General features: G+C 46.6%; 1 protein-coding gene across 9 annotated transcripts in view; it reads left to right on the top strand.

Annotated features, from left to right (window-relative positions):
* Positions 1–26,542, top strand: part of LOC147453654 (intermediate cleaving peptidase 55, mitochondrial-like) — a 169,049-nt gene that overhangs the window by 12,103 nt on the left and 130,404 nt on the right. For 8 of the 9 annotated variants that reach the window (XM_086515771.1, XM_086515773.1, XM_086515772.1 and 5 more), the window contains exons 2-3: positions 15,985–16,248; positions 16,335–16,427. In XM_086515771.1, the coding sequence (XP_086371897.1) occupies positions 15,985–16,248; positions 16,335–16,427 (357 nt within the window). Of the gene's footprint in view, positions 1–15,984; positions 16,249–16,334; positions 16,428–26,542 lie in introns of those variants that run through there. The other variant, XM_086515778.1, reaches the window with a different exon arrangement.

The following is a 26,542-nucleotide window of genomic DNA, read 5'->3' as shown; positions in this document are numbered from 1 at the left end:
AAACATGGTGTTGTAGTTGGTGTGTAATGTCTGAGGAACCGTTGGCACCATCTCAGTTTTGGACAGACCCATTGCTGCTTTAACAGCCATCGTAGCCGGCTTGCTGCTCAGCGTCTGCACCGTACCTTGTGTGTTGCCAGTATGGCACTGTGCCCAACTGTTAACCTGGCCGTCAGCTCTCTTGCTGCTTTGGCAGCCCAGCCCAGCAGCCCCCCAGCCCCCCTCTCACTCCTTCTATTTCCCATCACCCCCCCTCCCCCCTCTCCCCCTTCAAGGAAACGATCCTTCCATTAGTTAATAAAAGTGCCCAGAGAACAAAACCACCTGTGCGAGAGAGGGCTACATCAGAAACATGGGGAGACTCTCCCAGTGAGAAAATAAAGTATGTACAATGAGGGCTAGATCACGAGATGCGAGGAGGAAAGAGCCACACTGGTGGCCGGTAGTGCCATCTAGACACGCCCTAAACCATGGTGAAGAAAGGCCCTGGGTGCGACAGTCGCAAGAAAACCTCTGGGTGCTCCTGCATACGGTCGTGAAGTCTCTCGAATTGACCTCTGAATGTATAGCTCCAGCCAAATGTGATGAACAATCCCTGCTGGTGGGATAGAGCGAGCCTCGAAGATGCAAAAGCAGCTGACCCGCTAGATGAACTAGAGTGTCAGGCTCCCAACCCCACTCTCTATCGTTGCACCACTCTTGGGGGATGAGCTCTGTAGCAAGCCAAAGTGTAGGTCGCCCCCCCTGAATCACTATCTTCTTGCTGGTGGAAGCCAACTCAAAATGGAGCGCAGGGCCTGTGAGAGTGGACCAGGATGCAACACCCCAAGTGTACTGTCTGGCTGTGGAGAGGGCTCACATCAGCTGAAGAACCCGAAGCCAAACCTGGTGTGCAATGGGGCAGTCCCACAAGCAGTGACGTTGACTCTCCAAAGGATGGCCTAAGGCTGCACATGTTGCCGAGAAGCGGCTGTGTACCAACCAACTCCCAACTGCTGTAGCTCTGTGTGCAACTAGCCAATGAAACGTAGTTACTTGCCTTGGCTGCATGCTATCCCACAACCGCTCCCAAAAGCCTGACAAGAACTCGGCTGTGAGACCCTTCTTTTGCCAGTGGAGTGTTGCAGCTAGGTGAGCCTCGCTCCGTGTTGCCAGTATGTGTCGCCCCAAGCAAGATGTGTACTGGAAAAAAGGAGTCCTTGGGTGATCTACTGAAGAGAAAGGATCTCGCCAGAACCACTCTCCCGGGTCCCACTGCACTCGTACCAGAGGGCAACTGTCCAAAGCTCAAAGGCTCCAGTGTCCTAACTCTAGATCTACTGGGTCGAGCCTCGAAGATGCAAAAGCAGTTGGCCCGCCAGATGAACGAGAGTGTCAAGCTCCCAACACCACTCTCTATCATTGAACCACTCTTGGGGGATGAGCTCTGTAGCAAGCCAGAGTGAAGGTCGCCGCCCCTGAATCACTATCTTCTTGCTGGTGGAAGCCAACTCAAAATGGAGCGCAGGGCCCGAAAGTGGACCAGGCTGCAACACCCGAAGTGTACTGTCTGGCTATGGAGGGCTCGCATCATCTGAAGAACCCGAAGCCAAACCTGGTGTGCAATGGGGCAGTCCCACAAACAGTGACATTGACTCTCCAAAGGATGGCCTAAGGCTGCACATGTTGCCGAGAAGCCGTTGTGTACCAACCAACCCCCAACTGTTGTAGCTCTGTGTGCAACTAGCCAGTGAAACATAGTAACTGTTGCTAATTGGACTATTTTCTTATTTTTAATGATTAATCTCTTTTTTAGGATATTTTATTGTGTGCACTAGGAACTGTCAAAAGATTGTAGCTACAAGAATTGCCATCAAGAACGGACAACTCTGATGTGTCATTTGATGGGTGACGGTAATCATCGCGAAGGAGTTTCCGTAAGTTTGGTGGAAAGGGCCGGGTTACGAGTGCCCCTGATGCGTCACATGATGGGTGACGGGTGCATCAGTAAGGGGGCATCCCGTAGGCTAAGGAGGAAATCCGAACTGAGTAAGAAAATACGCGTAAGAACGCAAGCACAAGAATAAAGATGGGTTCAATGAAGCTTTTTCCGAAAAGCAAGAACAGTCGCGGGAGGACAGATGTTTTCCTGCGAGGAGTCTGTGTCTGCATTGCATCTGTGTTGTGTCCTGCACTCGAGGACGCCTGGAATGTGTTTGTGTAGCATTGTTTTCATTAACTAAGTGAGTTTTTAAAGTTTGAACAGGTTCACACTTTATTTTATTAAGTGGCCGGTCACTTTTAAGTGACCAGCCCTTTATTAATAAAATAAAGCAAGGCTCTAAAAATCCAGCGCGAAAAACCTATGCATGGGCTGAAATCTGCGATCTCTCTCTCTCTCTCTCTCTCTCTCTCTCTCTCCTCTCTCTAGAAAGCGCCAGAATCAGCGATTCTTCTCTCTCCTCTCTCTCTAGGAGCGCCCAAGTGCAAGGGCCTATATAAGGGTAGCCAGCGTTCCAGTTTTCACATGCCGGAAGTAGCAGAAAGTGCTAGTGCTGGGATTCTGGAGTAGAGGCTGGCGACAGAAATTGCAAGTGTTCGTGTGACAACTGAGTACGGAGGTCGATTCTCCGAGCAAGGAGCGATAGGTATAAGGTGTTGATACGCATTGAGAATTGTTGCTTTGTGTGGTTTGTTTTGCAGGAATCTCCATTCTTACGGGAAAGCCCTTCATGGGAAGTACGGCTTTACGCCTAAGTCCCTTGTGGGAAAGTATTGCTTCGTGCCTAAGTCCCTTACGGGAAGGAACGGTCTTGTGCCCAAGCCCTTTTACGGGAAGGCACGACCTTCGGGTCTAAGGTTATAGAACAAAGGGGTTTCCTCGGGTTCTCGTGCTTGTATAAGAATTCTCCCTGAATAAAGAATACTCTTAACGGGGGGGGGGGGGGGACCAACCCATCTTCTGGTCCCCAATACTGTGTCGATCTTCTCCCTTCTCTCCCTTTTGCAAAGTATTTTATTTTTCAGATTTCTAAGTGCTCGTGTACGCTCCCGTCTTGTGACAGTAACTTGCCTGGCTGCTTGCTATCCCACAACCACTCCCAAAAGCCTGACAGGAACTCAGCTGTGAGACCCTTCTCCTGCCAGTGGAGTGCTGCAGCTAGGTGAGCCTCGCTCCGTGTTGCCAATATGTGTCGCCCCAAGCAAGCTGTGTACTAGAAAAAAGGAGTCCTTAGGTGATCTACTGAAGAGAGTGGATCCTGCCAGAACCACTCTCCTGGGTCCCATTGCACTCGTACGAGAGGGCAACTCTCCAAAGCTCAAAGCCGCCAGTGTCCTAACTCTAGATCTACTGGGTCAGGTTCTATGACACAAGTCCTCCCACAGATGCCCACAACTTGGATCCTCTGAAAACAGCACTCTGCGATGTGTGGTGCCTCTTCTGAGACTGTGCGAAGATGATCCTCTCCTTGAACCTCGAAAAACATGTGGGGTTTGACTCCGATCCGAGCAAGCCCTAACTGTAATATCCTGATACATGCTCTACACCCCCCTCATGCCTCATAGCTGGATGCTCTGAATCTCCTCGGGAAGGCTTGAAGATTGAAGCTAGTTTCCAAAAGTACGGGCTTGCTACCAACCAAGTGACCTTGCTGTGTGGTGACCATGGGGTTCCAAACAAGAGACTGCCTCAAGTGGTTCTCAATGCATGTGGACTGGTGCTACTCAAGCCTGCAGTGTAATAGGGAACGGGCGGAATGTAGCCCGAACGTTCTGAAATGGCGTTCGGACGAGTCCCGTTCCCGGAATGGAGTCGGAAACGGAACACCGTTCCGGAACAGGGTGTAACCGGAAGGGTGTTCCGGAATGGGGGGAATGGGGCAGAACGGGTAAAAGTAGGCATTTTGGGCTGTTTGGGGGACATATTTGGGGCAGTTTTGGAGTTGATTTGGGACTAAGCTGAATGGAGGTAATTCAAGCCTTACCTTAGTCGACCGTTCCGGCCCTGTTCCCGTTCTAGGCCCCCCTCCTCCTCCCATTTCAGACCCCCTCGTTCCCGTCGCATTCCAGACCCCCTCGTTCCCGTTCTCCGTTCCCATTTCGGGTAACTATGGCTCAAGGCCACTACGCAATTGCTCCTAGGACCTATGCAGGCTCACAGATGAGCTGTCCTCCCAGCTCCTATTCAAGCCAACTCTACGCATCTCTGTGAAGATCCACCTGGTGGACGGACTCTAAGGGCCACCCATATGAGGGACTTGAGCATGAATTCGGTGAAGCAACAACTCCTTCCAAGGCTCTTCCCCTGGAAGAAGTCCTTTGACCACAGGAAGGCTCTACTCTGCCGTGCGGGGTCGATGATCCCCAACCCTTCCTGAGAACATGGTAAAGTAATGACTTGCTAGGACACTCTGGCCTGGGCTGACTGGGTGTCACGGCCTGACCACAGAAAGTTCCTGATCAACCTCTCCAGTGGGTTAATGTAGAAGCTCGAAAAAATCGAGCAAGACGTGATGTACCACATAGTAGCCAAAAGAACCTGGTTGGCCACTATTGTCAAAGATGGCAGTGAAAGATACAATGAAGACAAGAACTGGCTCGTCATCTGGTGGGCACCTCGACTCCTATCTAGAACACCTGCAATGCCAAACACGTGAACAAGACATACCTGTGGAGAAGAGAGATCACTGAGGTAGAAAGAGACAGGATATCTGAGAAAGAGAGAGAGATCTGGGAAAGGCTCTCCATGCTGATAGCAATCTGCTCATACAAGTGACCAAGGGTGGTCCGCCATAGAATTGACATGCCAACTGGATAGACCCGAGGTGCACAACTGCGACTGCTATTGACACCGCCAACTGCTCCTGCACACGGTCTTCACATGTGTTGCCCTAGCCTCCTGAGGAAGCGAGGCTGTGGCGGGATCTCCTCCTAGCAAGAGAACTGATCTAGAGAGAAGAGGGAAACATGTCTTGTGTAGAGAGCATGGAACCTCCTCTCCGGTGCTTGCACCTCTGTTATGGTGCTCTGCATCGTGGTGATCACATCGTCTTTGTATAGACGAGGAAAAACACTAGGGGAATGCCCCTGCTGCCCATCATCTGCATGACGGTGCTGCTCTGCTCCCCATGGAGAAAAACTCTAGGGATGGGAGCAGCCAGCAAAAACACTAGACATGCCCCCCCCCCTCTGTCCTGCATACTCCTCCTAGGGCTGCCCAATGAGGGCGCCCTGCACCACAGGGACTCTACACACTGTACACCTCCTATGTCCTCTTGCCCACACCTATATACCCACTATCACAAAATGGGCACCACGTGCCAATAGAAAAGAACAGACTGAACAGACTTTTAGCACTTTAATAACAACTGAACTGAGAGAGAGAGAGACGACACGTGAGACGGAGTGGCGGAATTCCACCCCAGAGAGTATTGGCCCCAAACCTTGGCGCCCCTTTCGGTATTTCTTTATATTGCATCAACACAGTACAAGCCGGTATTCCAGACTGTGCACCTTCTTCAGGAAGCATGCCAGAGAATGAGCCCATGGCCTCATACATAAAGGCCCTTGGCCTGAAAAGCAGTTACAATGAAAAGCCTTCAAACTCAGAAGCATCTGGTCCAAAAGCAATGCCCGAAAAACTACGAGCATAAATCACGAAATTCCGTACAACTGCAGTCTGCCACATCAGCACTGTTAGCGTGTTTTGCGGAAATTTGCCACGTCAGCACTGTCAGCGGAAAATCCAAAAACTGCCACGTCATCGGTTGCTACACGTGTGCGGGTCCTGCTTTTTTTAATCCTTTATGTCACTTGGGGCCCCATCGGATGGGGTCCCCATAAGTTGGTAGGACTTCTTCTTCTGTTACTTGTTCTTCTTAGGGTTTAAGCCCCTTGGCTGAAATTTGCAAGTTGGCTCCAGGCAATCTCATCCAATTAGGAATATTCAGTAGTTGGCACATCACAATGCAACACAAATGCTTACATATGCATGTTACAAGACACAACATAGCGCCGCTGAGCACTCCCCCGAGACAAACGGTTGCGGTATGAAGCTACTCAACGACTACCTCATCACGCCCCCCGCAAATAACCTAAAAAGGTTCGGGCCATGAGCTCAGAGGACTGTACAACCAAACGCTCCCCAGACTGCAGTCTGCCTCACTTGGAGGTTCAAGCATACAACCAAATGCTCCCGAGGCATCGGCCTGCATTGTTCGGAGGTTTTCTAGCATACAACAGAACGCTCCCCAGACATCGACATGCGTCGTTCCGAGGTTTTCAACGAAACGCTCCCCAGGCATCGGCATGCGTCGTTCCGAGGTTCAAACAATACCAAAACAGTATTTCTCACTTCTCCACCCAGGAGTAAAATCACCAATCATTGAAACCAGTATTTAAAACCAGAGTCAAACAATTCAAATCGGCACCAAGACAGGTTTAAAACAGATAGCATCCATTTCAAACAAATTTCAAACAATACTTTCTCAAACAATGTTTAAAAGTATCTAACTAGAAAACATCAAGTTCCCTACCTTCAAAGGACTCTCTTCAGAAGATGCTGACGACCATGCAAGGAGGTTTGTATCTCTCTGTAGGGGTCGCGGTCTTAACAGGGAAGATGCTTATTTGGTACTCTTTCTATCTACCTTGGATGGCTTAGCAGACAAATGGTACAGCCAGTTTGCAGAGAACCATTTTGCAACTTGGGCAGCCTTAAGACAACAGTTCTGTGCAGCATTCAGGCAAGGTGACTACCAGGAGAAGGTGTTGGATGAGCTGGCCAACATGGTGCTCCAGCCAGAGGAGACTTTTGCAGAGCTTATGACTAAAACCAAGTCTCTGGTTGCCAAGATTCCCCTGCAACCCAGTTAATTCATGGTTAAGAAGTGGGTGGAGAAGGCGCTTCCCAAAACTTCTCAGCAAAAACTCCGAGAGAGTCTCCAACCCGATGCCACTCTGGAGGAGTTCATCGCAGTTGCTACTAGGATAGAGGGGGCTAGGAACCTGTTCAACAACTCCCCTCACATAGAGACCCCCTCTGTGTTTTTGGAAAGTCTTGTTGATCCATTGACTTCTTTGGGCAGAGAACTTGAATCCCTAAAACTACAACGCGCTCTCCCAGAAGAGAAATCAATCTCTCTTAGACAAGAGAAACCACCACATCTTGAGGCTTTGGATCAAATCAAGAGAGAGCTAGAAGAGCTTCGGCTTCAACAGGAGACTAAAGCTATGGTATGGTGCAGCTCTTGTCGCTCTCCAGGACATCCTCCACAGGACCGTCCCCTTCGGACTTATTGCCACTTCTGTGAAAAATCTGGGCACGAAGATAAGGATTGCTACTATATCAAGGGATTGCGGCAAATACAACAAAGTCTAGGTCCTTCTCTCCAACAAGGGCTAGCACTTGCATCCAACATGGTCTCACCGTATGGCCATCAAAACCCGTTGCCACCTCTGCTGACAACACCTCCTATGCAGCAAGGTATGCACAACAACTTTGGATCCCCCAGCTTTTATCATGCTAGTACTCCTTCAGTTCCACAAAGCTTCTACACGTCCGCATCCGGTCCCATGCAGCAAGGGCAGAGACCACCTCGCCCCTCCAATAGGCCAATTTTGTGCTACAGGTGCGGGGAGTATGGACATTATCAGAGCAAATGTCCGTTGCCAGAAGGGTCCCCTCCTTGCCGACACTGTCTTGAAGCTAAGGATCACTATAGTAAGGGTTGCCCAAAACAACGAGCATCCACATCTGCAAGCACAAACCAGAACCAGCAGGAGTTTACATTCCCAAAGCTTAACCTCATCACAGTAAGCACCATTCCACAGGCCCTGCCTTCTACTCTTGTAGTTGCCTCTCGAGATGGGTTGAAGTAAGTGGAAGAGCCGGCTGGTGTGCTCACACGGGCACAGAGAGGTGCTCTTGGCCTCAGCCTCCCTGGCGGTCCAATCTTTCCATCTCCTGTCTCACACAAATGAGTCAAACTCCATTAGTAGCTGACAAACTAGCAGGCTGTGTCAAGAGCCAACCTACCTCGCTTCTATCAGATATTGATGGTGCTTTTATGGAAGCAGTAGAGGACTTGCAGAAGCTTAGGATACCGAGCAAGATCTAATCAAAGGGTGAAAGCCTACAGCATAGTCTATCTTGAAAAACACCTTTCAGCAAGTGTCACTGTACGACATGCTTCGACTTGATGCAAATTTTAGAAGTGACACCCTTTCCATCATCCAGTCTCTGTACCCTGGTGCAGGGCCTAGTGGCGGGCACCTACCTGTGCAGCCCTTGGAGTCCTACATGATTTCATGTCTAGCTGCTCCCCTCACCGACTACGAAAGTCCTCATCTCACTGTGTCTATTCTTGGGCATCAATTCTCAGGCGTCATAGTGGATGGTGGATCTGGGATCAATCTGATGCCAGAATTTACTATGTTGGCCTTAGGTCTGCAGCCTACCCGCCCTGCTCCATTCACTGTTACATTGGCAGACCAGAGGATAGTCTACCTTGTGGGCATAGTAGAGAAGGTGCCTCTGAGGGTACAAGACTTCACATTTAGCTTGGATTTCGTGGTGGTCAGTGTGGAGGGAGGATTTCCTTTGCTGATTGGTAGACCATGGTTGCGGCATACTAAGGCACTTCATGATTGGGGCAACGACGCCATGTGGATACATACTCCTGGCTCCCCCATGCAACCAATTCGGCTCGAGGGAGGTATGGATTGAGTGGTTCATCATAGCTCATTGTCAGTACAGTCCAACCCTGACCCTGAGCAGCCCATCCCACCTGACGGGTCTGACAAATACCTGCTGTAGTGGTTGGAAACTACCACCTCGATGCCATGCTATGTGGTCTCTATTCAAAACTCACCTGTACCGGTAACACTCTCTCTCCTAGCTCCTCAGGCGGACACCAATGTCCCAAGTCCTACAGTAGACAGTAGTCCTACAGCAGTCAGTGTACCAATCGAAGAAGTAAAAGTGTGTTAGTCCTTGATTCTCATGATTCAAATGTTCCTCTAATGGAAGCCGTCGGCCTCGGGAAACCTATTACACATCACCAAAGGGGGAAGAAATCTCCTCTGCATGAACTCGCCAATGATTCCCCCCTTCCTCTTAACATCTCCTAGGTCGGACGCCCCGCCCCCTCAAAAGCACTCTGTTATGTCTGTGTCTGAAGATTTACCCTTCGAGGAGCTTCCACCAAGATGGTTACAAGAAGAGTATGCGGAGTTTCCAATCGATCAAACATCAACACATGATGTCTCAAAGCTCAAAGAGAGCTCACTTCTCAACTTCTGAAGTACCCTCCACAGTTACACCTCCTGACCCGGTCAAAAAAGTCAACCTGGGCGACCCTGACAACCCTCAGCACTTCCTCTTAGCAGCTTGGTTATGGGAGCATCCCGCATTACTTGATCAGGTAGTTTCTTTTATACACTCTTTTAAGGATGTTTTTGCTTGGTCCTACAAGGATTTGGAAGGGATCCCACCAGAATTGGGTCTCCACACTATCCCTCTAGTTGAAGGGGCTAAGCCTGTCAGAGTCCGAGCTTACAAGCTCAACCCAAAGTATGCAGAGGCTGTCAAGTCAGAGCTCGAAAAAATGCAAGAGGCATGGATCATTGTACCTGTGGAGCACTCTGAGTGGTTATGACCCATGGTGATAGCGCCTAAGAAGCAGTCCAATAAAATCCGGGTGTGCGTAGATTACCGCACTTTGAACAAGGTAACTATCCCAGATGGTTTTCCCACACCTTTCATTGAACGTGTACTCGAAGATGTAGCAGGGCATGTATTGTACAGTTTCATGGATAAGTTCAGTGGATACAATCAGTTGGGCATCCATCCAGGTGATCAGCTTAAAACGGCCTTTGTGACTCGTTGGGGTATTTTTATCTACACTAGAATGTCTTTTGGGTTGAAAAACGCTCCACCTTCTTTCAATCGGGCGGTATATCTCATCTTTTGTCCGCTACTTACGGATTATCTTCGCATCTTCATGGACGATTTTTCGACCTTCTCAGGTGCTCAATGTTCAACCCCTGTGGAAAATCTAGAGGAACCTCTCTCTCAGCTCTCTGCTGTCTTCCTCGAGTGCAGAGAGACACGCCTAAAGTTAAATCCTAACAAATGTCATTTTTTGGTCACTGAGGACACACTTCTAGGCCATGTGGTGTCTGCTGAAGGTTTAGCGCCTGACCCAGAGAAGATCGTGGCAATCTTAAAGTTACCACTTCCCATCAACCCAAAAGGGGTGCAGAGCTTTGTAGGCCACACAGGCTATCATCGCAGGTTTATATGCATGTATGCACAGGTGGCTCAACCCCTAACCCGCCTAACCAGTGCTACTGTTCCCTTTCAATGGTCAAATGCGGAGGCTGAAGCTTTTGCATACCTCAAAAAACGCCTCATTGAAGCACCTATCCTAGTAGCTCCCGATTGGTCTCGCCCTTTTCATGTGCATACTGATGTCAGTCAATTGGCTGTGGGTGCTGTGCTGACTCAGCCTAGTAAGGAGTACAACCTGGATCGCCCTGTTCACTATGCAAGTCGCCTACTCACCAAGGCAGAACGCAACTATAGCACCACAAAAAGGAAAGGTTTAGCTATTGTGTATGCTCTGCAAAAATTTCGGCATTATTTATCAGGGGTCCAGTTCACAGTTATTACTGATCACCATGCCCTGCGCTATATGCTCAACAAGCCGCAAGTTGCAGGTCGAGTATGGCGATGGCTACTCTTATTTCAAGAATTTGATTTCGAAGTGGTACTCAGGCCCCGCAGACATCATGTCCTTGCCGACCACCTCTCTCGCATTCACACGGGTGAAGAAGCAACGGGGGTTGCTGACGACTTTCCAGATAGCAGTCTCTTTAAGGTGGATACCACTCCGGAATGGTACGGCGATGTTTTGCATCTGCTTTCTACTGGCGTGTACCCAGAGAACGCTTCTCCACTGTAGAAGAGACGACTGTTGTTGAAGTCTAGGCCATTCACTCTGATTGGGGGCCAGCTATACAAGTCAGGACAGGATGGTTTTCTGAGGCGGTGTGTCTCCCCTCGTGAAGTGGAGTATATTTATGAGGATGCCCACAGTGGTCCCATTTGTGGCCATTACTCTGGTCATATTACTGCTCAGAAGATTCTCCAGTGTGGTTTATGGTGGCCGTATATTTTTCGGGATGCAATTGCCTATGTAAAAGTATGTGATGTGTGTCAGCGCCGTGGCCCTAAACCAAGCAAGCAGTCAAACCGTCCTCTGCAGGTCTCTATGGCATGGCAGCCCTTTGAGAGATGGGGCATTGATTTTGTGGATCCAATTACTCCCTCCGCCCAACCAGGCAATCGGATGTATCTACTAGTGGCTACAGATTATGCAACAAAGTGGGCAGAGGTACTGGCAACAACGGATTGCACTGGCACTATTGTAGCCAAGTTTCTCTACGAAAATATTTTGTGCAGGTTTGGGTGTCCCCTGGAAATCACCAGTGATAGGGGTAGTCACTTTGTGAATGAAACGATTTCAACCTTGCTTGCCAACTACAAGATTTTTCACCGAAAATCTTGTTCCTATTACCCTAGAGCAAACGGGCAGGCTGAGAGCACTAATAAGATTCTAATAGCAATTCTGCGGAAAGCATGTCATCTCCATCCTGCGACTTGGGCTCAAGCTATCCACGGCACCCTTTGGGCATACCGAACTTCTTTCAAAGCCACAACCAATCACACCCCATTTCAATTAGCTTTCGGTTTCGAAGCGATAGCACCCTTCGAATTCAACTCAGGATCTCCGCGAGTGGGTAGTCTGCGTGCCAATGGAGATTTGGGGTCGGCATCTGTCTCTCGTCTTTACCTTCTGGATGAAAGCCGAAGTTTGGCTTCTCTGGCTCTGGAAGCAGAGCAGCTTCGTCGCAAAGCATGGCATGATCACCATCTCCGAAAGCCGCAAATAACGCAAGGAGCACTGGTGCTACTTTATCAAGCTAACTATCTGAAAAAAGCTAAAAAGCTTGTTCCAGCCTGGCAAGGGCCATTCAGGGTATATGAAATTTTGCCACTTTGGACGGTGTTCCATTGCCTCTGGTAAATGGCTCCAGAATCAAGTGCTATTACTCCTCTGAGTAAACAGTCTGCAACTATTTCGCCATCTGTAGGTTCTAATATCCCATCTCTCTCCTCCCCACTACCTTTCCACCAGAACGGCTGTTCTGTTTACTGTCTCAATCTGTGCAATACTCTCAGTCTTTGCTATGTCTGTAGAAGTTTCCACCTTTCCTCCTAAGGTATCCTTTCTCCACTCAGTCTCGGTAATTGGGTATTGTCTTGAACTTCTTACACTCCAATCACTCTTTCTCTAATTGTTTCTATCATCAGTGTTATTTGGCGTTGGTACTAAGGTCTTTCCGGTTAAGCTCCTAGTCTATTTTGTGATAGTTTCTTTAATTTTACATGCTTCTCTCTGTAGCATGGAGTTGTCTGTCTCTATTGTAAACCCTTGTCATCTCTACTCTCTAAAGCCCAAATCGGGTGCCTTGGCATTGGTCATTTCCAAGCACATCCTCGGCTGTCGTAAGACAAACATCACCTCTACTTACTTCACTGAGCTATAGTTACAGTCTCATTCCAACTGACTAAAAGGCTCTTATCCTCCAGAAGAACAACCACACCTGCAAGTGTATCACCCAGTCTATCTCTACTCTAGATGTACAACAAAATATCAACTGTCATGCCCATCAACAAGCCGCTTTAAACTCTCACAATTATGGCCACCGCATTTGTGGTTACAGCTAGTAGTTTGAGCAAGAAGATGCTACCTTGAATTCACCTCAATGAAGTTCAACACCTCCATAGCGCACGTGTAGCATCTGGTATGTTGTTGTAATTCACATAGGCATAACCAAGGGATCTCTTTGTTAACAAGTCCCGGCAAACCCTAATAGACAGAACTTGCCCGACACTTGTAAACACGTCACACAGCTGTGCTTCATTGCCATTCCTGTTTGTTGATTTTCCCCGAGTCGCCCGCCGTCCTCCCATTTATTCCCCCTCTTCCCTCTCTAAATTCGCCTTACTCCCCCCACGTTCAATTCGGCCCTTCCTCCTAGTTCTCCCCATTTCGCCCTCCCGCCTCTTCCCTAATTCGCCCAGCCTTCTCCCCTTTCTCCCAATTCATCCCCCTCCCTCAATCCCAATTCGTCCCTCTTACCCGCTCCCATTTCGTCCCCCTCTCTCCTCTCCTATTCGTCCCCATATCCCATTTCGCCCTCCTCTTCAATTCATCCCCCTCCTCCACTCTCCCAATTCGCCCCCCTCCCTCCCTCCCTCCCTCCCTATTCGCCCTACCTTCTCCAATTTCGTCCCCCTCTCTCCTCTGCTATTCGTCCCATCTCCCCGTTTCGCCCTCCTCTCCAACTCGCCCCCTCCCTCCCCATTCGTCCTCTTTCAATTCGTCCCCCTCCTCCCCTCTCCCAATTCGTACCCTCCCTCCTCTCCAATTCGCCCTCCCTCCCAATTCCCCCCTCCCTCCCAATTCGCCCATCCTCTCAAATTCGCCTGTCACGTGACACATCCCAACCCTATGTGTCCGTGGACAAGCTACACCACAGCAGGGTTGAGTTAGTTCAGTCAAGTCTAGATTAGCAGTGATCTGGCACTTTTGTGAGTCTATTCGTAGACCGTGCATGCCCAATCACTTAGCATAGATGCATATCCTCCGGTTGCACACAGCATGATCATCGGAATTCCCATCAGTATCCATTAGCATCAGTTAGGGGAATTTTCCAATGCATTTAGCCTATTTTCCTATTTATTGGGATTTTCACTTATTATTTTTAAGTGACTTTCCAACAAAAGTAGGTAGGGAAATTTTCCTCGATGATGGCCTTGAGTGTCAGGATATGGTCAAGAGTAGAGAAGCCTCTCCTGAACCCTGCCTGCCCAGTTGCACGCATTCCTTCCCTCTCTGCCCATCTACTCAACTGTTGCTCAAGAATGGATGCATACAACCGTGCCAGTGTGTGTCCAATCATGATAGTGCGATAATTCCTAGGCTCCATGGGGTCTCCTGACTTGAAGATAGGTACAATCATAGATAGGCTCCAAGTGTCTGGTAGACCGTCACACATGGCACGGTTAAACATAACTGCTAGAAGCTCCGCTAGTAGGTCTTTGGCATGCATGAAATGCTCCGCGACTAAGCCATCATGATCATATGCCCTTCCAGTCCTCATCTTGTCAATGGCTTTCTTCACCATCTCAGCGGTGAAAAAAGCACATGTGTGTGGGCATGGATCGGGGGGGGGGTTGGGAAGGGGCGATTGTCCAGGTACTGTGTACAAAGATGATGCGTACTGACCCCAGGTCTCTGTGGAGGAAAGAGAGAGAGAGAGAGAGAGAGAGAGAGAGAGAGAGTCGAACGACCCGACGGAGTTCCGTGCCTAGAGGTGTTGGCCCCAAAGTCAAGCGCCCCTTTGGGTATGTATTTTTCATTTAATCATTGCAAAGTACAACTCCCGAGGGACCGCTGCTCTCAGACTGCGTCGAGATGATCTCCAAAGTGAGGCCAAGGGCTCTTATAAATTTACAAGGGATGCCCAAAGCAGAGCCCCAAAAGCAGCTAAACTCAAAAGCATTAACCCCAAAATCACTTGGTCAAAAATCTGCCACCAAAAAGCATGAGTGCAATTTGCGGAATTCCGTACAGTTCTGCCATGCGAGCAGTCTGCGCAAAAAGTGGGATTCCGTACAGGCTGCCACGTCAGCAGTCAGTGCGTTTCATGGGCGTCTGTACAACTGCCATGTTAGGACGCCGTATAGCCTGTCAGCGCCATTTTCGGACATCTGTACTGTCTGCCATGTCATCAGACAGCCGTGTGTGTGTCCGGGTGCCACTGCCACGTCATCAGTTTGTGACACTCTAACTACGGGAAACCCTAGGAACAGGGGTCCCACCTCATGCCAGCCTACCGGGTGGGCAACACCGTGGCGTGCATCTCTGAGAAAAGGTACTTTTACCTCATATACGGCCGGGCACATTCACAAAATAGCCCTCATTCCCTAATGTGCTCCTGGGAGATATTGGAGTCACCACCGTACAAGAATCTGAACTCGAACACCCCCCCTCTCAGCTCCTGGACAGGAAACAAGCCCAAGGGAGTTGGCATGAGAGGATAACGTCGCCTGTGGCAAGTTTTGGTGAAGATATCAATAGGGTTATCTGACGTTGGAATATACTCTAGTTGAATAGAGCCATTCTTGGTCTTCTCACAAACAAAATGGTACTGTATCTCTATATGCTTGGTCGGGGCATGAAACACCGGGGTCCTCGCAATGGCTATACAACTCTGGTTGTCAGATTACATCATGGTCGTTTGCTGGGGAAATCCAATCTCCAAAGAGCCTCTGTAACCACAGTGACTCACATGTAGCACTGCAAACAGCCCTGTACTCTGCCTCTCTGGAGGATAAGGCACCGGTCAGCTGTTTCTTTCTACTCCATGAAAGTGCTTCTGAGCCAAAAGAAAAGGTGTAACCTGTAGTCGACCAGTCAGAGCTTCTTTTTCAGAAGTCACCTACCAGCTTTACAGTTGTGCCCTTGATCCACAGAGTTGAGAAGGGACATTACAGTTTTACACCTCTAGGAGGAGCAGCTAGTATCTCAGTTTCTCTGGGGCCAGATCATAGGGAGTGACGGCGTTCCAATTTGAACCTCTCTAGGGGGAGTTGCTAGTGCCCCAACTTCTCCTAGGGACAGATTAGGAGGAGTGAGGGCTGTTTTGTGGTTGTGCCGGACTTGTATGGGGTAGTTTTCTGAATTTGGCTGTGTGTTTCTATATTGCAGTGCTTGTATCGTTTCTAGTCTGGGCAAGATTTGGTCAGTGCTATGGTGCCTAGATTAGGGCTTTTTTGTTACCATACTAATCAATTTTCATGAAAGAATCTAACAGAAAGTCACTGCTCTCTATATATATTTGTATACCATGTATTGTTTTATGTTGCAGGTTTTGCAAGCTGGGGAACTTATGCCGGGTGTCACAACGGCTGAAATAGCATCAAGAAGGAAGAAGTTGATGTCTGTGTTGCCACATGGAAGTTTGGTGATATTAACTGCTGCTACTGTAAAGCACATGACAGATGTGGTGCCTTACCCATTTCGCCAAAGCTCTCATTACCTTTACTTCACTGGTTGTCGTGAGTCAGGAAGCATTGCAGTTATATACAATGCAGGTGATCTATGCATGTTCATGCCAGATCCCAATCCGGAGGTAGTTGCATGCTGGGAATTTAAGGGACTTCTGATGGGCGTTAACTACCCTAGTAGTCATTGGAGTTTTGCCATGCTTTTTTGTAGAATGCTTTTTGGGAAGGACGCTTGGCACATGCACCAGAAGCCATTACCAACTTAAAGGCAAATCGAGCTTACAACATGAGCGATTTACCTAAGGTAACATATTTAATGGTCTTTAAGTCTATGGGACTTCAGGTGTAGGAGGAAAATTCTGGTAATGAGAACGTGTGTTAGGCTCACCTTGGAGTACTTCCATAAACCATGTTTTCTGTCTCTCCAATTTCCCAGGATGATTTTGTGTTCAGTAAGCTTTTTTCACTTTTGGGTTCTGTGTGCTACTGAGTTCTTCTATCATTTTCGCCTATGGGAAGTGAGAGGTTAAGCAATTGGTGCTGCCAACGAATTAAGCATTCATTGCGGGACACAGAACTAAGTCTTACAAACAAGTGAAGTAAATCCTTTCACAAGGAACCGGCTATGCTAGATGCCTGAGGGCGTGTTTCTACCCTAGCAACTACTGATTGTTGCAGCCTATTTACAGGAAAAAGAGAACTTAAAAGGACTGACTATTTAAAGGCATGGGGATTCACTAGATGCTGCTGGTATAATAACAGAGCAAGCTGCCCAATCCAATATTGGATATGCTGTGACATGAACAGGAAACTACAGTGAGAGTATCATGGAAAGTTGTGGCATTATGATGCTCGACAACTGCTATTGCGTAATGGAGATGTCGTGTAGTTGGAAAATTTGAAGCTAAAATCACTTCAGCCCTGTCTAGTTTTGCAGTTCTCAGTGTGCCACATTATTTAAATGTAGAACATGATGATGAGAATGTTAGTTTGTCAATTAATAGTGTGTTATGCCTTTGTTAAGTCTGCTTGGGCTGGTCTCTCTGATTTGGGCTGGTGGCTTAATGTTAGTGTCAAGGCACAAGAGATTTGAAGGGCATAAAAGATTCTTGACCTTAAGCGGGTATGCACACCGTGGAATGGGGTCACTAAAAAATACGTAAGATAGCATGTGAGTTCAACATGAGAATTAATTGTTTCTTATAGAACTACAAAAAATATATATACATAAGGGGATTTTTATTTGAAATAGATGAGAATTTTGATACATAAGGGATACTTTTATTAAAAAGTGAGTTACAAAAGGGGGGTTTAAAAATGTGTGGTGCCAGTTGGGATTCCCATCTGTGTGGGACAAGTTATCAAGGAAGTCAATTTGCTCTGCGGCCCCAGAAAGAATATAAAAAAGTCTTACTTTTCTCAAAATACCTCTAGGATCCATTTTATTTTTGCCACAATCTTCTGGTATATTAGTGGCTTGTATGAAGATAGTTACATGCGTTGTAGAACAAATGAACCACACAACATAGATGGCCAATGTAGTAAGGATGCTACAAACCAACATCGTCTAGTGACCGAGACCCACCAGGCATATAAAATGCATTATTTGCTCGCTGAGTGTCATGTTAGAGACACATAGTTGGTCCTGGTAAAAGTTATCAGAACCTCTCGTCCGACAGGCTCCACTTGGTTCCAGCCTTGGAAGAGGCAAAAACATCTCACTTTCTTTTGGCATCCCCATGTTAGCCATTCAACTAGTAATCTTTAAAGCATGATATTGTATCCTCCACAAACAAGGTGATTGTAGCCACAGATACAGTTGGCTGCCACAGTAGATGCGCAGTGGGTTCATGATGCAGTCATGTACAGCGAGTCATGGTTTCAATGGTACATTGAAACATTGTGTCTTTTGGTTCCTTGGGTTCCACTTCAGACAATGGTCGTGGGACCAAGGTGGTTCATGTTCGACGTTTGGGACAACTAGTACGCTCCATTCTGTACCATGAACTAGTACGTCTTGTTTTGGACTAGTGCGATAGTTTTTAGGTCAACGTTGGCGCCTCTGTTGACTGGTCAAAATGACCATTTTTGAACATTGTGGGGTGTATTTTTGGCCTTTTCCCATGTGTTTGGGCTCTGGCCTTTTAAGCCCTTTATGGCAGTAAGCTCTTTTCCTTCATGTTTATTAATTAAAGACTAGACTCTAAGCTAAAATAAAAAGCCTTATATTTTTTTAATGATACATAACATCCACAGTAAGTTATAATGTTTGTAGTTCGATTAGTACCGCACTTCCGTACATGTATCGATGGTACGTGACCGTCCAGGGCCTCATGATTTCCCCCTCTCCACATGTCAGCTCACCTCACATCAATAGATTTAATTTTGTATCTGAGTATATCTAGTCCTTAGTCTTTCAGTCAGTATCATCCAATAGTCCTAGTCGAGTCACATGGTCAGCATTGCTTTCGTACTTTTGAACGGTTGAGCCTTGACACCCCCCTTCTATCTGAGTGTTGGTGCTTGGTGCATATTTGAGCGTGCAGACACTGTCGCACTAGATACTGAGATATGGTCTTGAGGTTGAGCTGTGCTTTTGTATTGAGTTATGTAGTTTGTCTTTGTTGTCCCGCTATGGAGTCTACCATCATCTACTATGTTGCCTTGCCTTGAGAGAGGGAGAGACTTTTAGGATATTTAGTAGAGAAAGAAAGAAAGAAAGAAAGAAAGAAAGGAAGATTTTGTAACGTCTATGTGAGGCCGAAATCGGCCTATGAGACAAATCAAGTAAACATGTGTGTATGTCTTCCATCTATCAGAAAAGAAAAATAAGCCAAACTAGTACAAAGTAAAGAGAAAACCTTGGTGTATGATGGAATCTATTCCGGGAGGGGGATGGAGCTCTAGTACTAGGGATGTGTGCATGTCTATATGCTCAAGGTAGTACAATCATGCAGATGCTTCAAGTTAGCTAGCTCCATCCTGTGCTAATAGGGGGGTGTAAAATGTGGTACATGGGAGGATCAGGAGCAAGGGCTATTCGGATGAACGTAGCTAGGTGAGCCATCATCTGGGCTTGTCTCTCCTGAGCAGCTCAACGCTCTCGGGTCTGGATCTCCTCGATTTGTCTGTGGTGGAGTCGTGGGGCCCGGCATCCGGTAACACGTGGATGTTGTCCGGCTCGGCTCATCTCAGCCTGCTAGAGAGTCACTCCCCTCGGTGCGAATGGGAGTGGAGGAGGTGTGGTCCTCTGGAAAAAATCTGTAAGCTGTGATCGTGTCTCTGTATGTGGCTGCAAAAGTGTATCTCTATGACTCTGTATCTCTAGCAGGTAGGGCCCCAACTGTCTCTGACCTTGAGAGTGCATGATCTCGCGGAGGGTAGGCTGCCCTATGAATAATAACTTGTATCTTCCTCTAATATCATCATAAGCTCTGCATCTGTAAACAAAATGCTCCTCACTCTCCACCTCCTCTTTTGCATACTTGACAGGTTCTCTCCTCCCTGGGAATGTCATGAGCTCGCCCCACCTCTACCTCTAGTTTGTGTGATGATACTCTGAGCTGACCAATTGCCACCCGTGAGCTGTCTGGCATGTAGGTGTCCATATAGCATGGTCGTCGTATGAACCTGTCCTCGAGTATGGTAAGGAAATGATCTCTGTAGTGTGACATCTTTCGTTGAAGGGGAGATGTGATCCAAGTCTGTCTGATATATAGCTACAAGAGATCTTGTCAGAGCACTATGTTTCTCTCACTATGCCGCAATACATACAAAGCACCTAGAGGGGTTTTTCTATGTGTGTGTTCGCTTATTTGGCATGCAAAGTTGGACCTCTTCTGAAGTTTCAAGTGTTTTGTCTGACTGTTTATTTGTGTCATTTCTAGTGTGTTAGAAAAGTCCATCCGAAGCCCATTGGTTGGGCACTCTATGTGGAGATCTACCCAAGGTTGCGTGGATACTTTGTCCATTGAACAATGAAAAGTCTGTGTGAGTTCTACTCAAGGTTGAGTGTGGATAGTCTGTCCATCGGAAAGTCTATTCGAGGTGTAAAGGTGGTTTGGATAGTCTATTCAAAAATCATTGCTAGAAGGCAAAACTGGGTACAGTGCAAGTCTATAGGTAGAGTCCATTGGCACCTATGTTGGAAAGCAGGAGGTGAAGCCAGTACAATCTACACCAGTCACTGCCATGTCCATGTATAACTCATACCTGCTGGTCCTGGCTGCAGGTTTCTCCAGTGCTCATAGGGGCCACCCTGCGTGTACCTGGCTGCAACAGGGCAGCAGCAACACCAGACCTTGTGTGGTGTTCACGCTGCAGATGCTGCAGGACGGTGTCTGCAGGATGCCAACCCCCTTCGCATGGGTGCACAGCAGCCAGCAAACACATTATGCGCACCAGGGTAGCCACAGCAGGTGTGCAGGTATAGGCTGTAAGGGCGGCCAGGAGAGGGCAGTTTTCTATCGCCACAGGAGGTTACTCCAGCGCGTGGTGGTTGTGAAGGCAATTTCTTGCCCGCATCCACTTCCCAGTTAGAATTTAACATAAAACAACCTAAGGCCTTTTTGTTTTTAAAAGAGGGTGTCAGGTCAAGGTTTAATAATGTGTGAATGCTTCCCTTTATAAAAATAAAAAAAAGACCATACGCCCAGCCAAGTTGAGGGTTTTTAACAAAGGTGTGAAAGGGCCAATTTTTTTAGAACCTGCTTTAAAATCAGAGGCCCTCTCTCTTGGCCTAGGAAGCTTCTTGCAGAGCTTCCTGAGGCGGTTACTATTTAACCTAGGCAACTTCCAAAGAAGCTACCCGCTAGGAGGTTTAACCTCTAGGTGGTTAATCTTCTAGTTTTCCAATAAAAAGACTCCGACAGTTGGGGTGTAACAAAAATCACGGTAAGCCCTCACATGTGCGTACCCTTGCCTCTATCTCTTCCTCTCGCTACTCTTGCTTATTTATTTACGTGACTTGGGTGTATTTCCCAAGTGGGCCCTACATACTTACTCTTGTGTTATTCTACCTGTGCATCATGGTTATCACACGTTGCATCTCCGTACGTGATTGGCGCCGCTAGCCCGCATCAACCCATGGAGGAAATGCTAGTTTCTTCTCCCGACTCCCACACCTGCACAGATTTCGTTGAATTTCGGCCTGGTTGCCCTCGTGGCGAAGGTAGCCTTGCCGGTTACCAATTGAGTGCAACCGGCTGGAGCTTTTGACTAAAAAGTCAACACACGGAGTGTACACGCTCTGCTCGAACTCTCAACCTCACGGTGGGAGGTGCTAGACGTACTGCTGCGTTGCGTGCGTGTACATATGAGGGAGGGAGCGTGTGCTGATGATATTTTGAAGTTGTGCGCTACGCCCCCAAAAAGTGCCTTGACGGGCTGTGCAAGTCACGGTAACCTACACGCAGCCAAGCTAGCCGAAATTTATCTAGAGCCCAACTGCACGGGCATCATCCCGAGGATGCTTCCTCTCCATCTTCTGCTTCACACGCAAGTCCCGTTTTTGGCCCGTGATCAGGAGTCTTTTGTTTCTTCAAACTTGTCACGGCCCTTTTTCGGAATTCGAAGTAACTACCTTTGGCTCTTGATTGACGAAATGGACGGCCTTCTTAGGCTTATGTGTGCTGGGTTGTGATACGCACTAAACCGACAACTTAGATAACTCTATAACTCTTTTCTTGCGCCAATGGACACGATTGAATGATGTTCACGTTGGAGATGGACTAGCAGCCTTGGACACTACTCACTTGATTTCCAAGACCTTCACAATGGTTTTGGCGGATTTGCAAACTCGCTTACATGTAATTTGTATATTTGGATTGCAATCACATACCCCCTTGGTATTGCGCAATCCCGTGGACTTTTTTACATGACATCTATATCTTTACGAAGAACTCAGACAACACTTTGGCTGTCACGAGGGGTGACAACATGATTGGGGATCCTTCCCACTGTGTCACCACTTCGCCAAAGATAGCAGCTGCAAATCAGTCAACAAAACAATAGTAGAAGAGTTTTCGTACACACTGGCCACTTCCGCAATGCACAAGGATTGTCTCAAGCAAAAAAGGACGGAATGTTTCTAAAACACTGTAAGAGCCCCGTACAACTAAGAGTTCTTAATGCTTATAGAACTTGACAAAATATTAATCACAACACTTCAAAGAGACAAGAGGTAGAATGAGGGTTGAAGATGGGCAAACCCCCCCGAAGGAAATAGATTTCTACTCAACCCAAGTACCTTGGATTGAGCTCAGTTACAATCAACCCGAGGGTGAGTTTAAGTAGACTCACACTCGTAGATCATGCAAGATGCCATGTGCACATGCATAAAAGTAAACATAAGTAGACTTCTCAAACATATGTACAAATATAAAATTCGCCTGCTGCGTATGCTAGAGAAGAGATCTAGTGTCTTGGTTGCTTGTAGGATGAATAGAAGAGTGCAAAACTGAAGGGAAACAACAGTATTTTCAGATTTATAGGCGTGCTATCCTGAAAAACAGTAAGCTAGAGAGAGAGATATGGCTTCTTGAGGATGAAGGAATAGTAAGCGTAGAGAGAGATGGTAATGGTAATGAAGGGGTTTTCTTGGGCTGATGGTAGAGGAAAATTCAGCAACTAGGAGATGGGAAATGAGAGGGAAAGAGGCTTTATTTATAGCGAAGTTGCCTCAAGAGAGAAGGGAAAAGTTGAACAGGATTGTGACAAGTATTTAGTAAACGATAAAGTTGGCATGACAAGTGTCCACACAATTGTCTCTTCCTTTGAAATCTTTTTGACAAGTATCCACACACTTGTCTCTTTCTTTGAAAGCCTTTTGACAAGTGTCTCATCTTTTGGAAAGTTTGTGACAAGTGTTCCGCCACGTGTCCTCCTTTTGGAACCTTCCTTCTAGAATCTCCCTTCTAGAATCTTCTAGAAGCTTCCATCTTGGAACTGCTAAAAACACACATCAATATGGGTGTCAATTGAAAGCTCTTTTCGAGGACAATATGGTTTTTGCTTCAAAACATGGACCTCTATGAGGAGATAAAGCATTTAATGCATTCATCCTACATATGGATAATGAGCAATCTTCATGATCATGCCATCTTGTTGATTGTAACTGTCTTTTTTGGCGGATCTAGCCCACACTGCAAGGCATCAATATGCACGAGTTACAAGTCACAGGTGCTCTATTGGGTTATCTAGGTGCGAGTGTGCACTATCTATGTTCTAACCCATTGTGTGGGTCCACCATAACCTGTGACTACTCATCGGTGATCATACTAAGGTGCACTGTTCTAGCTATCTTGTTTTACAAAAGGAAAACACACTTGTAAATTTTAAGATTAATAGAAAAAGAAAACAAGTTCTTTTCTATTGGGGTGTGACTACCCACCCACTCTTATTCAGCTGTCCTCAGCTGCAAAGCTTCCTCATATTGTTTAAGAATCTCCAGGTAAGCCCACATGAAATTTTTATCCACCCAGTTGGCGTCGGCTGTGGGTAAATCTTTAAACTTCAATAGAAATTTCCGTGTCAAAAGGCCACTTCTTGTAGTTCGATCCTTTTGTTTGGGTTGAATGAGTTGCTATGTGTCTTCAACTTCTGGGGGATCCTCTGTAATAGGCTTCTCTAGTATTGATCCCTTGTAAGGCTTTAATAGGCTTACATGAAACGAATTATGTATCTTCCAATGACTTGGGAGTTCTAGCTTGTAGCATACTTCATTAATTTTCTTGATGACCTTGAAGGGTCCAAAGTATCTTTCGACAGCTTCGAAAAAGACCTTGTTTGCCTTGAACTTTGCTGTAACCTGTTCTTATCAAACTTTAGTAAGACATGTTGTCCTTCTTTCAAAACCAAATGCCTTCGTCGCTTATCTGGTTGCTTCTTTTGTCGTTCTTGGGCAGCTTTGATAGTGGCTTGGACTTGATTTATAGCTGTCTTCAAGTCTGAAACAAACTCATCAACGACAAAAATCTTGTCTTTGGTACGGATAATAATGGAGGTATTATTCTTCCTTGCATTATTTCGTTTGGAGCCTTCCTTGTAGAGGAGTGTCGGGTGTTGTTGTAGGCAAACTCCAATAGAGTTAAATACTCTCCCACTGTGACTTCTGCTCACTAACATAAGCTTTTAACATATCAAGTAAAGTGAGATTTATGACTTCAGTTTGCCCATCCGTTTGTGGATGAAATGATGAGGAGAGCTTTAAGGTTGTTCTTCAATTCTCAAATAAAGCACACCGAAAGTGCGTCTGCGACCACATTGTGCTTGCCAGGAGTATATAAGATTTGAAAATGAAACATAGACAAGAAGTTTTCGCACTTTGCATGCCTTTCTTGTAAGTGCTTTTGAGTGTTGAAATACTTCAAGCTTTGGTGATCAGTTCTTACAATGAATTCATTGCCTAAGAGATCATGTTTCCAATTCTTCAAATTATGAACCACAACCAAAAGCTCTTTCTCATAAATATCATACCTCTTCTCTGCATCATTTAGGCGTTAGCTTTCAAAAGCTACTGCATGGCCTTCTTGATTCAGCACAACACCAATGCAATTGCCACAAGCGTTTGCTTCAACCACGAATGGTTTTGCTAAGTCGGGGATGATGAGAACCGTGCGTGAAGTGAGTGCGATTTTCAGCTTTTGAAAAGCTGCCCTCTCTTTCTCCTTCCATTGAAAAGTGCTATTCTTCTTGGTTAGGTCATGTAAAGGAGAAGCAATGTGCGCAAAATGCTTGATGAAGCGGCGCTAGTAAGAGCATAACCCCATAAAAGATCGCACCTCATGCACATCACGAAGATCTGGCCATTCTTGGATTATTGTGATCTTCTCTGGATCCATTTGAATGCCTTGACCTTCTTCTCAAGTTGTGAGAGTGACCTTGTCTAGTTCTTCTTGTGCCTTCTTCCATGCCTAGATCTCGAAGTAGAGGAGGACGAACTTGTCTCTAAAGATGAAGAAAAGGGTAAAAATTATCGACGTCTTTGCCTTCAATGAGATTTTTTGTATGAATGAGGTATCTCCTTGTTGCTTGATGACGACCCATCTGAAGATTCACTAGATGAATTTGAGGAAGAGGATGTACTTCGGCTTCGATGTCTTCTCTTCTTTGAGATAGAGCATCCTCTTTTGCCTCGTCCATTCTTCATCTTCATAGCTAACGGGCTTTGTGATCGGCTCCTTCCATTAGGATTGCGTTGCTTTGCTGGCTGCTCTTTCTTGGCTTCATTGGGCTTCTCGTCCTTGTCGAGTTTGAGAAGTTGTTCTCCGATGGAGCGGTTCTCCTCTTGCAAACTTTGAAGAGCTTGTAAGATAGTAGTGTTTGTGTCTTTTATTAGTAAAATAAGAACTGGTCAGGCAAAGGTGCACACAATCAACTATAGGCACTAGTAGCGTATGGATGAGGATCAAGCCAAAGCTCTGATATCACTGTAAGAGCCCTGTACAACTAAGAGTGCTTAATGCTTAAAGAACTTGACAAAATATTAATCACAACACTTCAAAGAGACAAGAGGTAGAATGAGGGTTGAAGATGGGCAACCTCCCCCGGAAGGAAATAGATTTCTACTCAACCAAAGCACCTTAGGATTGAGCTCAGTTATAATCAACCTGAGAGTGAGTTCAAGTAGACTCACACTCGTAGATCATGCAAGATGCCATGTGCACATGCATAAAAGTAAACATAAGTAGACTTCTCAAACATCTGTACAAAGATAAAATTCAGCTGTTGCGTATGCTAGAGAAGAGATCTAGTGTCTTGGTTTTGTAAAATGAATAAAAGAGCGCAAAACTGAAGGAAAACAGCAGAATTTTCAGATTTATAGGTGTGCTGTCCTGAAAAATAGCAAGCTAGAGAGAGAGATATGGCTTCTTGAGGATGAAGGAATAGTAAGCGTAGAGAGAAATGTGAAGGTAATGAAGGGGGTTTCTTGGGCTGATGGTAGAGGAAAATTCAGCAACTAGGAGATGGGGAAATGAGAGGGGCTTTATTTATAGAGAAGTTGCCTCAAGAGAAAAGGGAAAATTTGAAGAGGATTGTGACAAGTGTTTAGTAAAAGATAAAGTTAGCATGACAAGTGTCCACACACTTGTCGCTTCCTTAGAACGCTTTTTGACAAGTATCCACACACTTGTCTCTTCCTTTGAAACCTTTTTGACAAGTGTCTCATCTTTTGGAAAGTTTGTGACAAGTATTCCGCCACGTGTCCTTCTTTTGGAACCTTCCTTCTAGAATCTCCCTTTTAGATTCTTCTAGAAGCTTCCATCTTGGAACTGCTAAAAACACACATCAATATGGGTGTCAATTGAAAGCTCTTTCCGAGTACAATACGTTTTTTGCTTCAAAACATGGAATTATAGGAGCAGATAAAGCATTCAATGCATTCAACCCACATATGCATAATGAGCAACCTTCATGATC

Source organism: Adiantum capillus-veneris, chromosome 7 (genome assembly GCF_014529385.1).
Source record: "Adiantum capillus-veneris isolate H3 chromosome 7, ASM1452938v2, whole genome shotgun sequence".
Classification (NCBI taxonomy): Eukaryota; Viridiplantae; Streptophyta; class Polypodiopsida; order Polypodiales; family Pteridaceae; genus Adiantum; species Adiantum capillus-veneris.
This window is presented reverse-complemented; position numbering and strand designations above follow the sequence as displayed.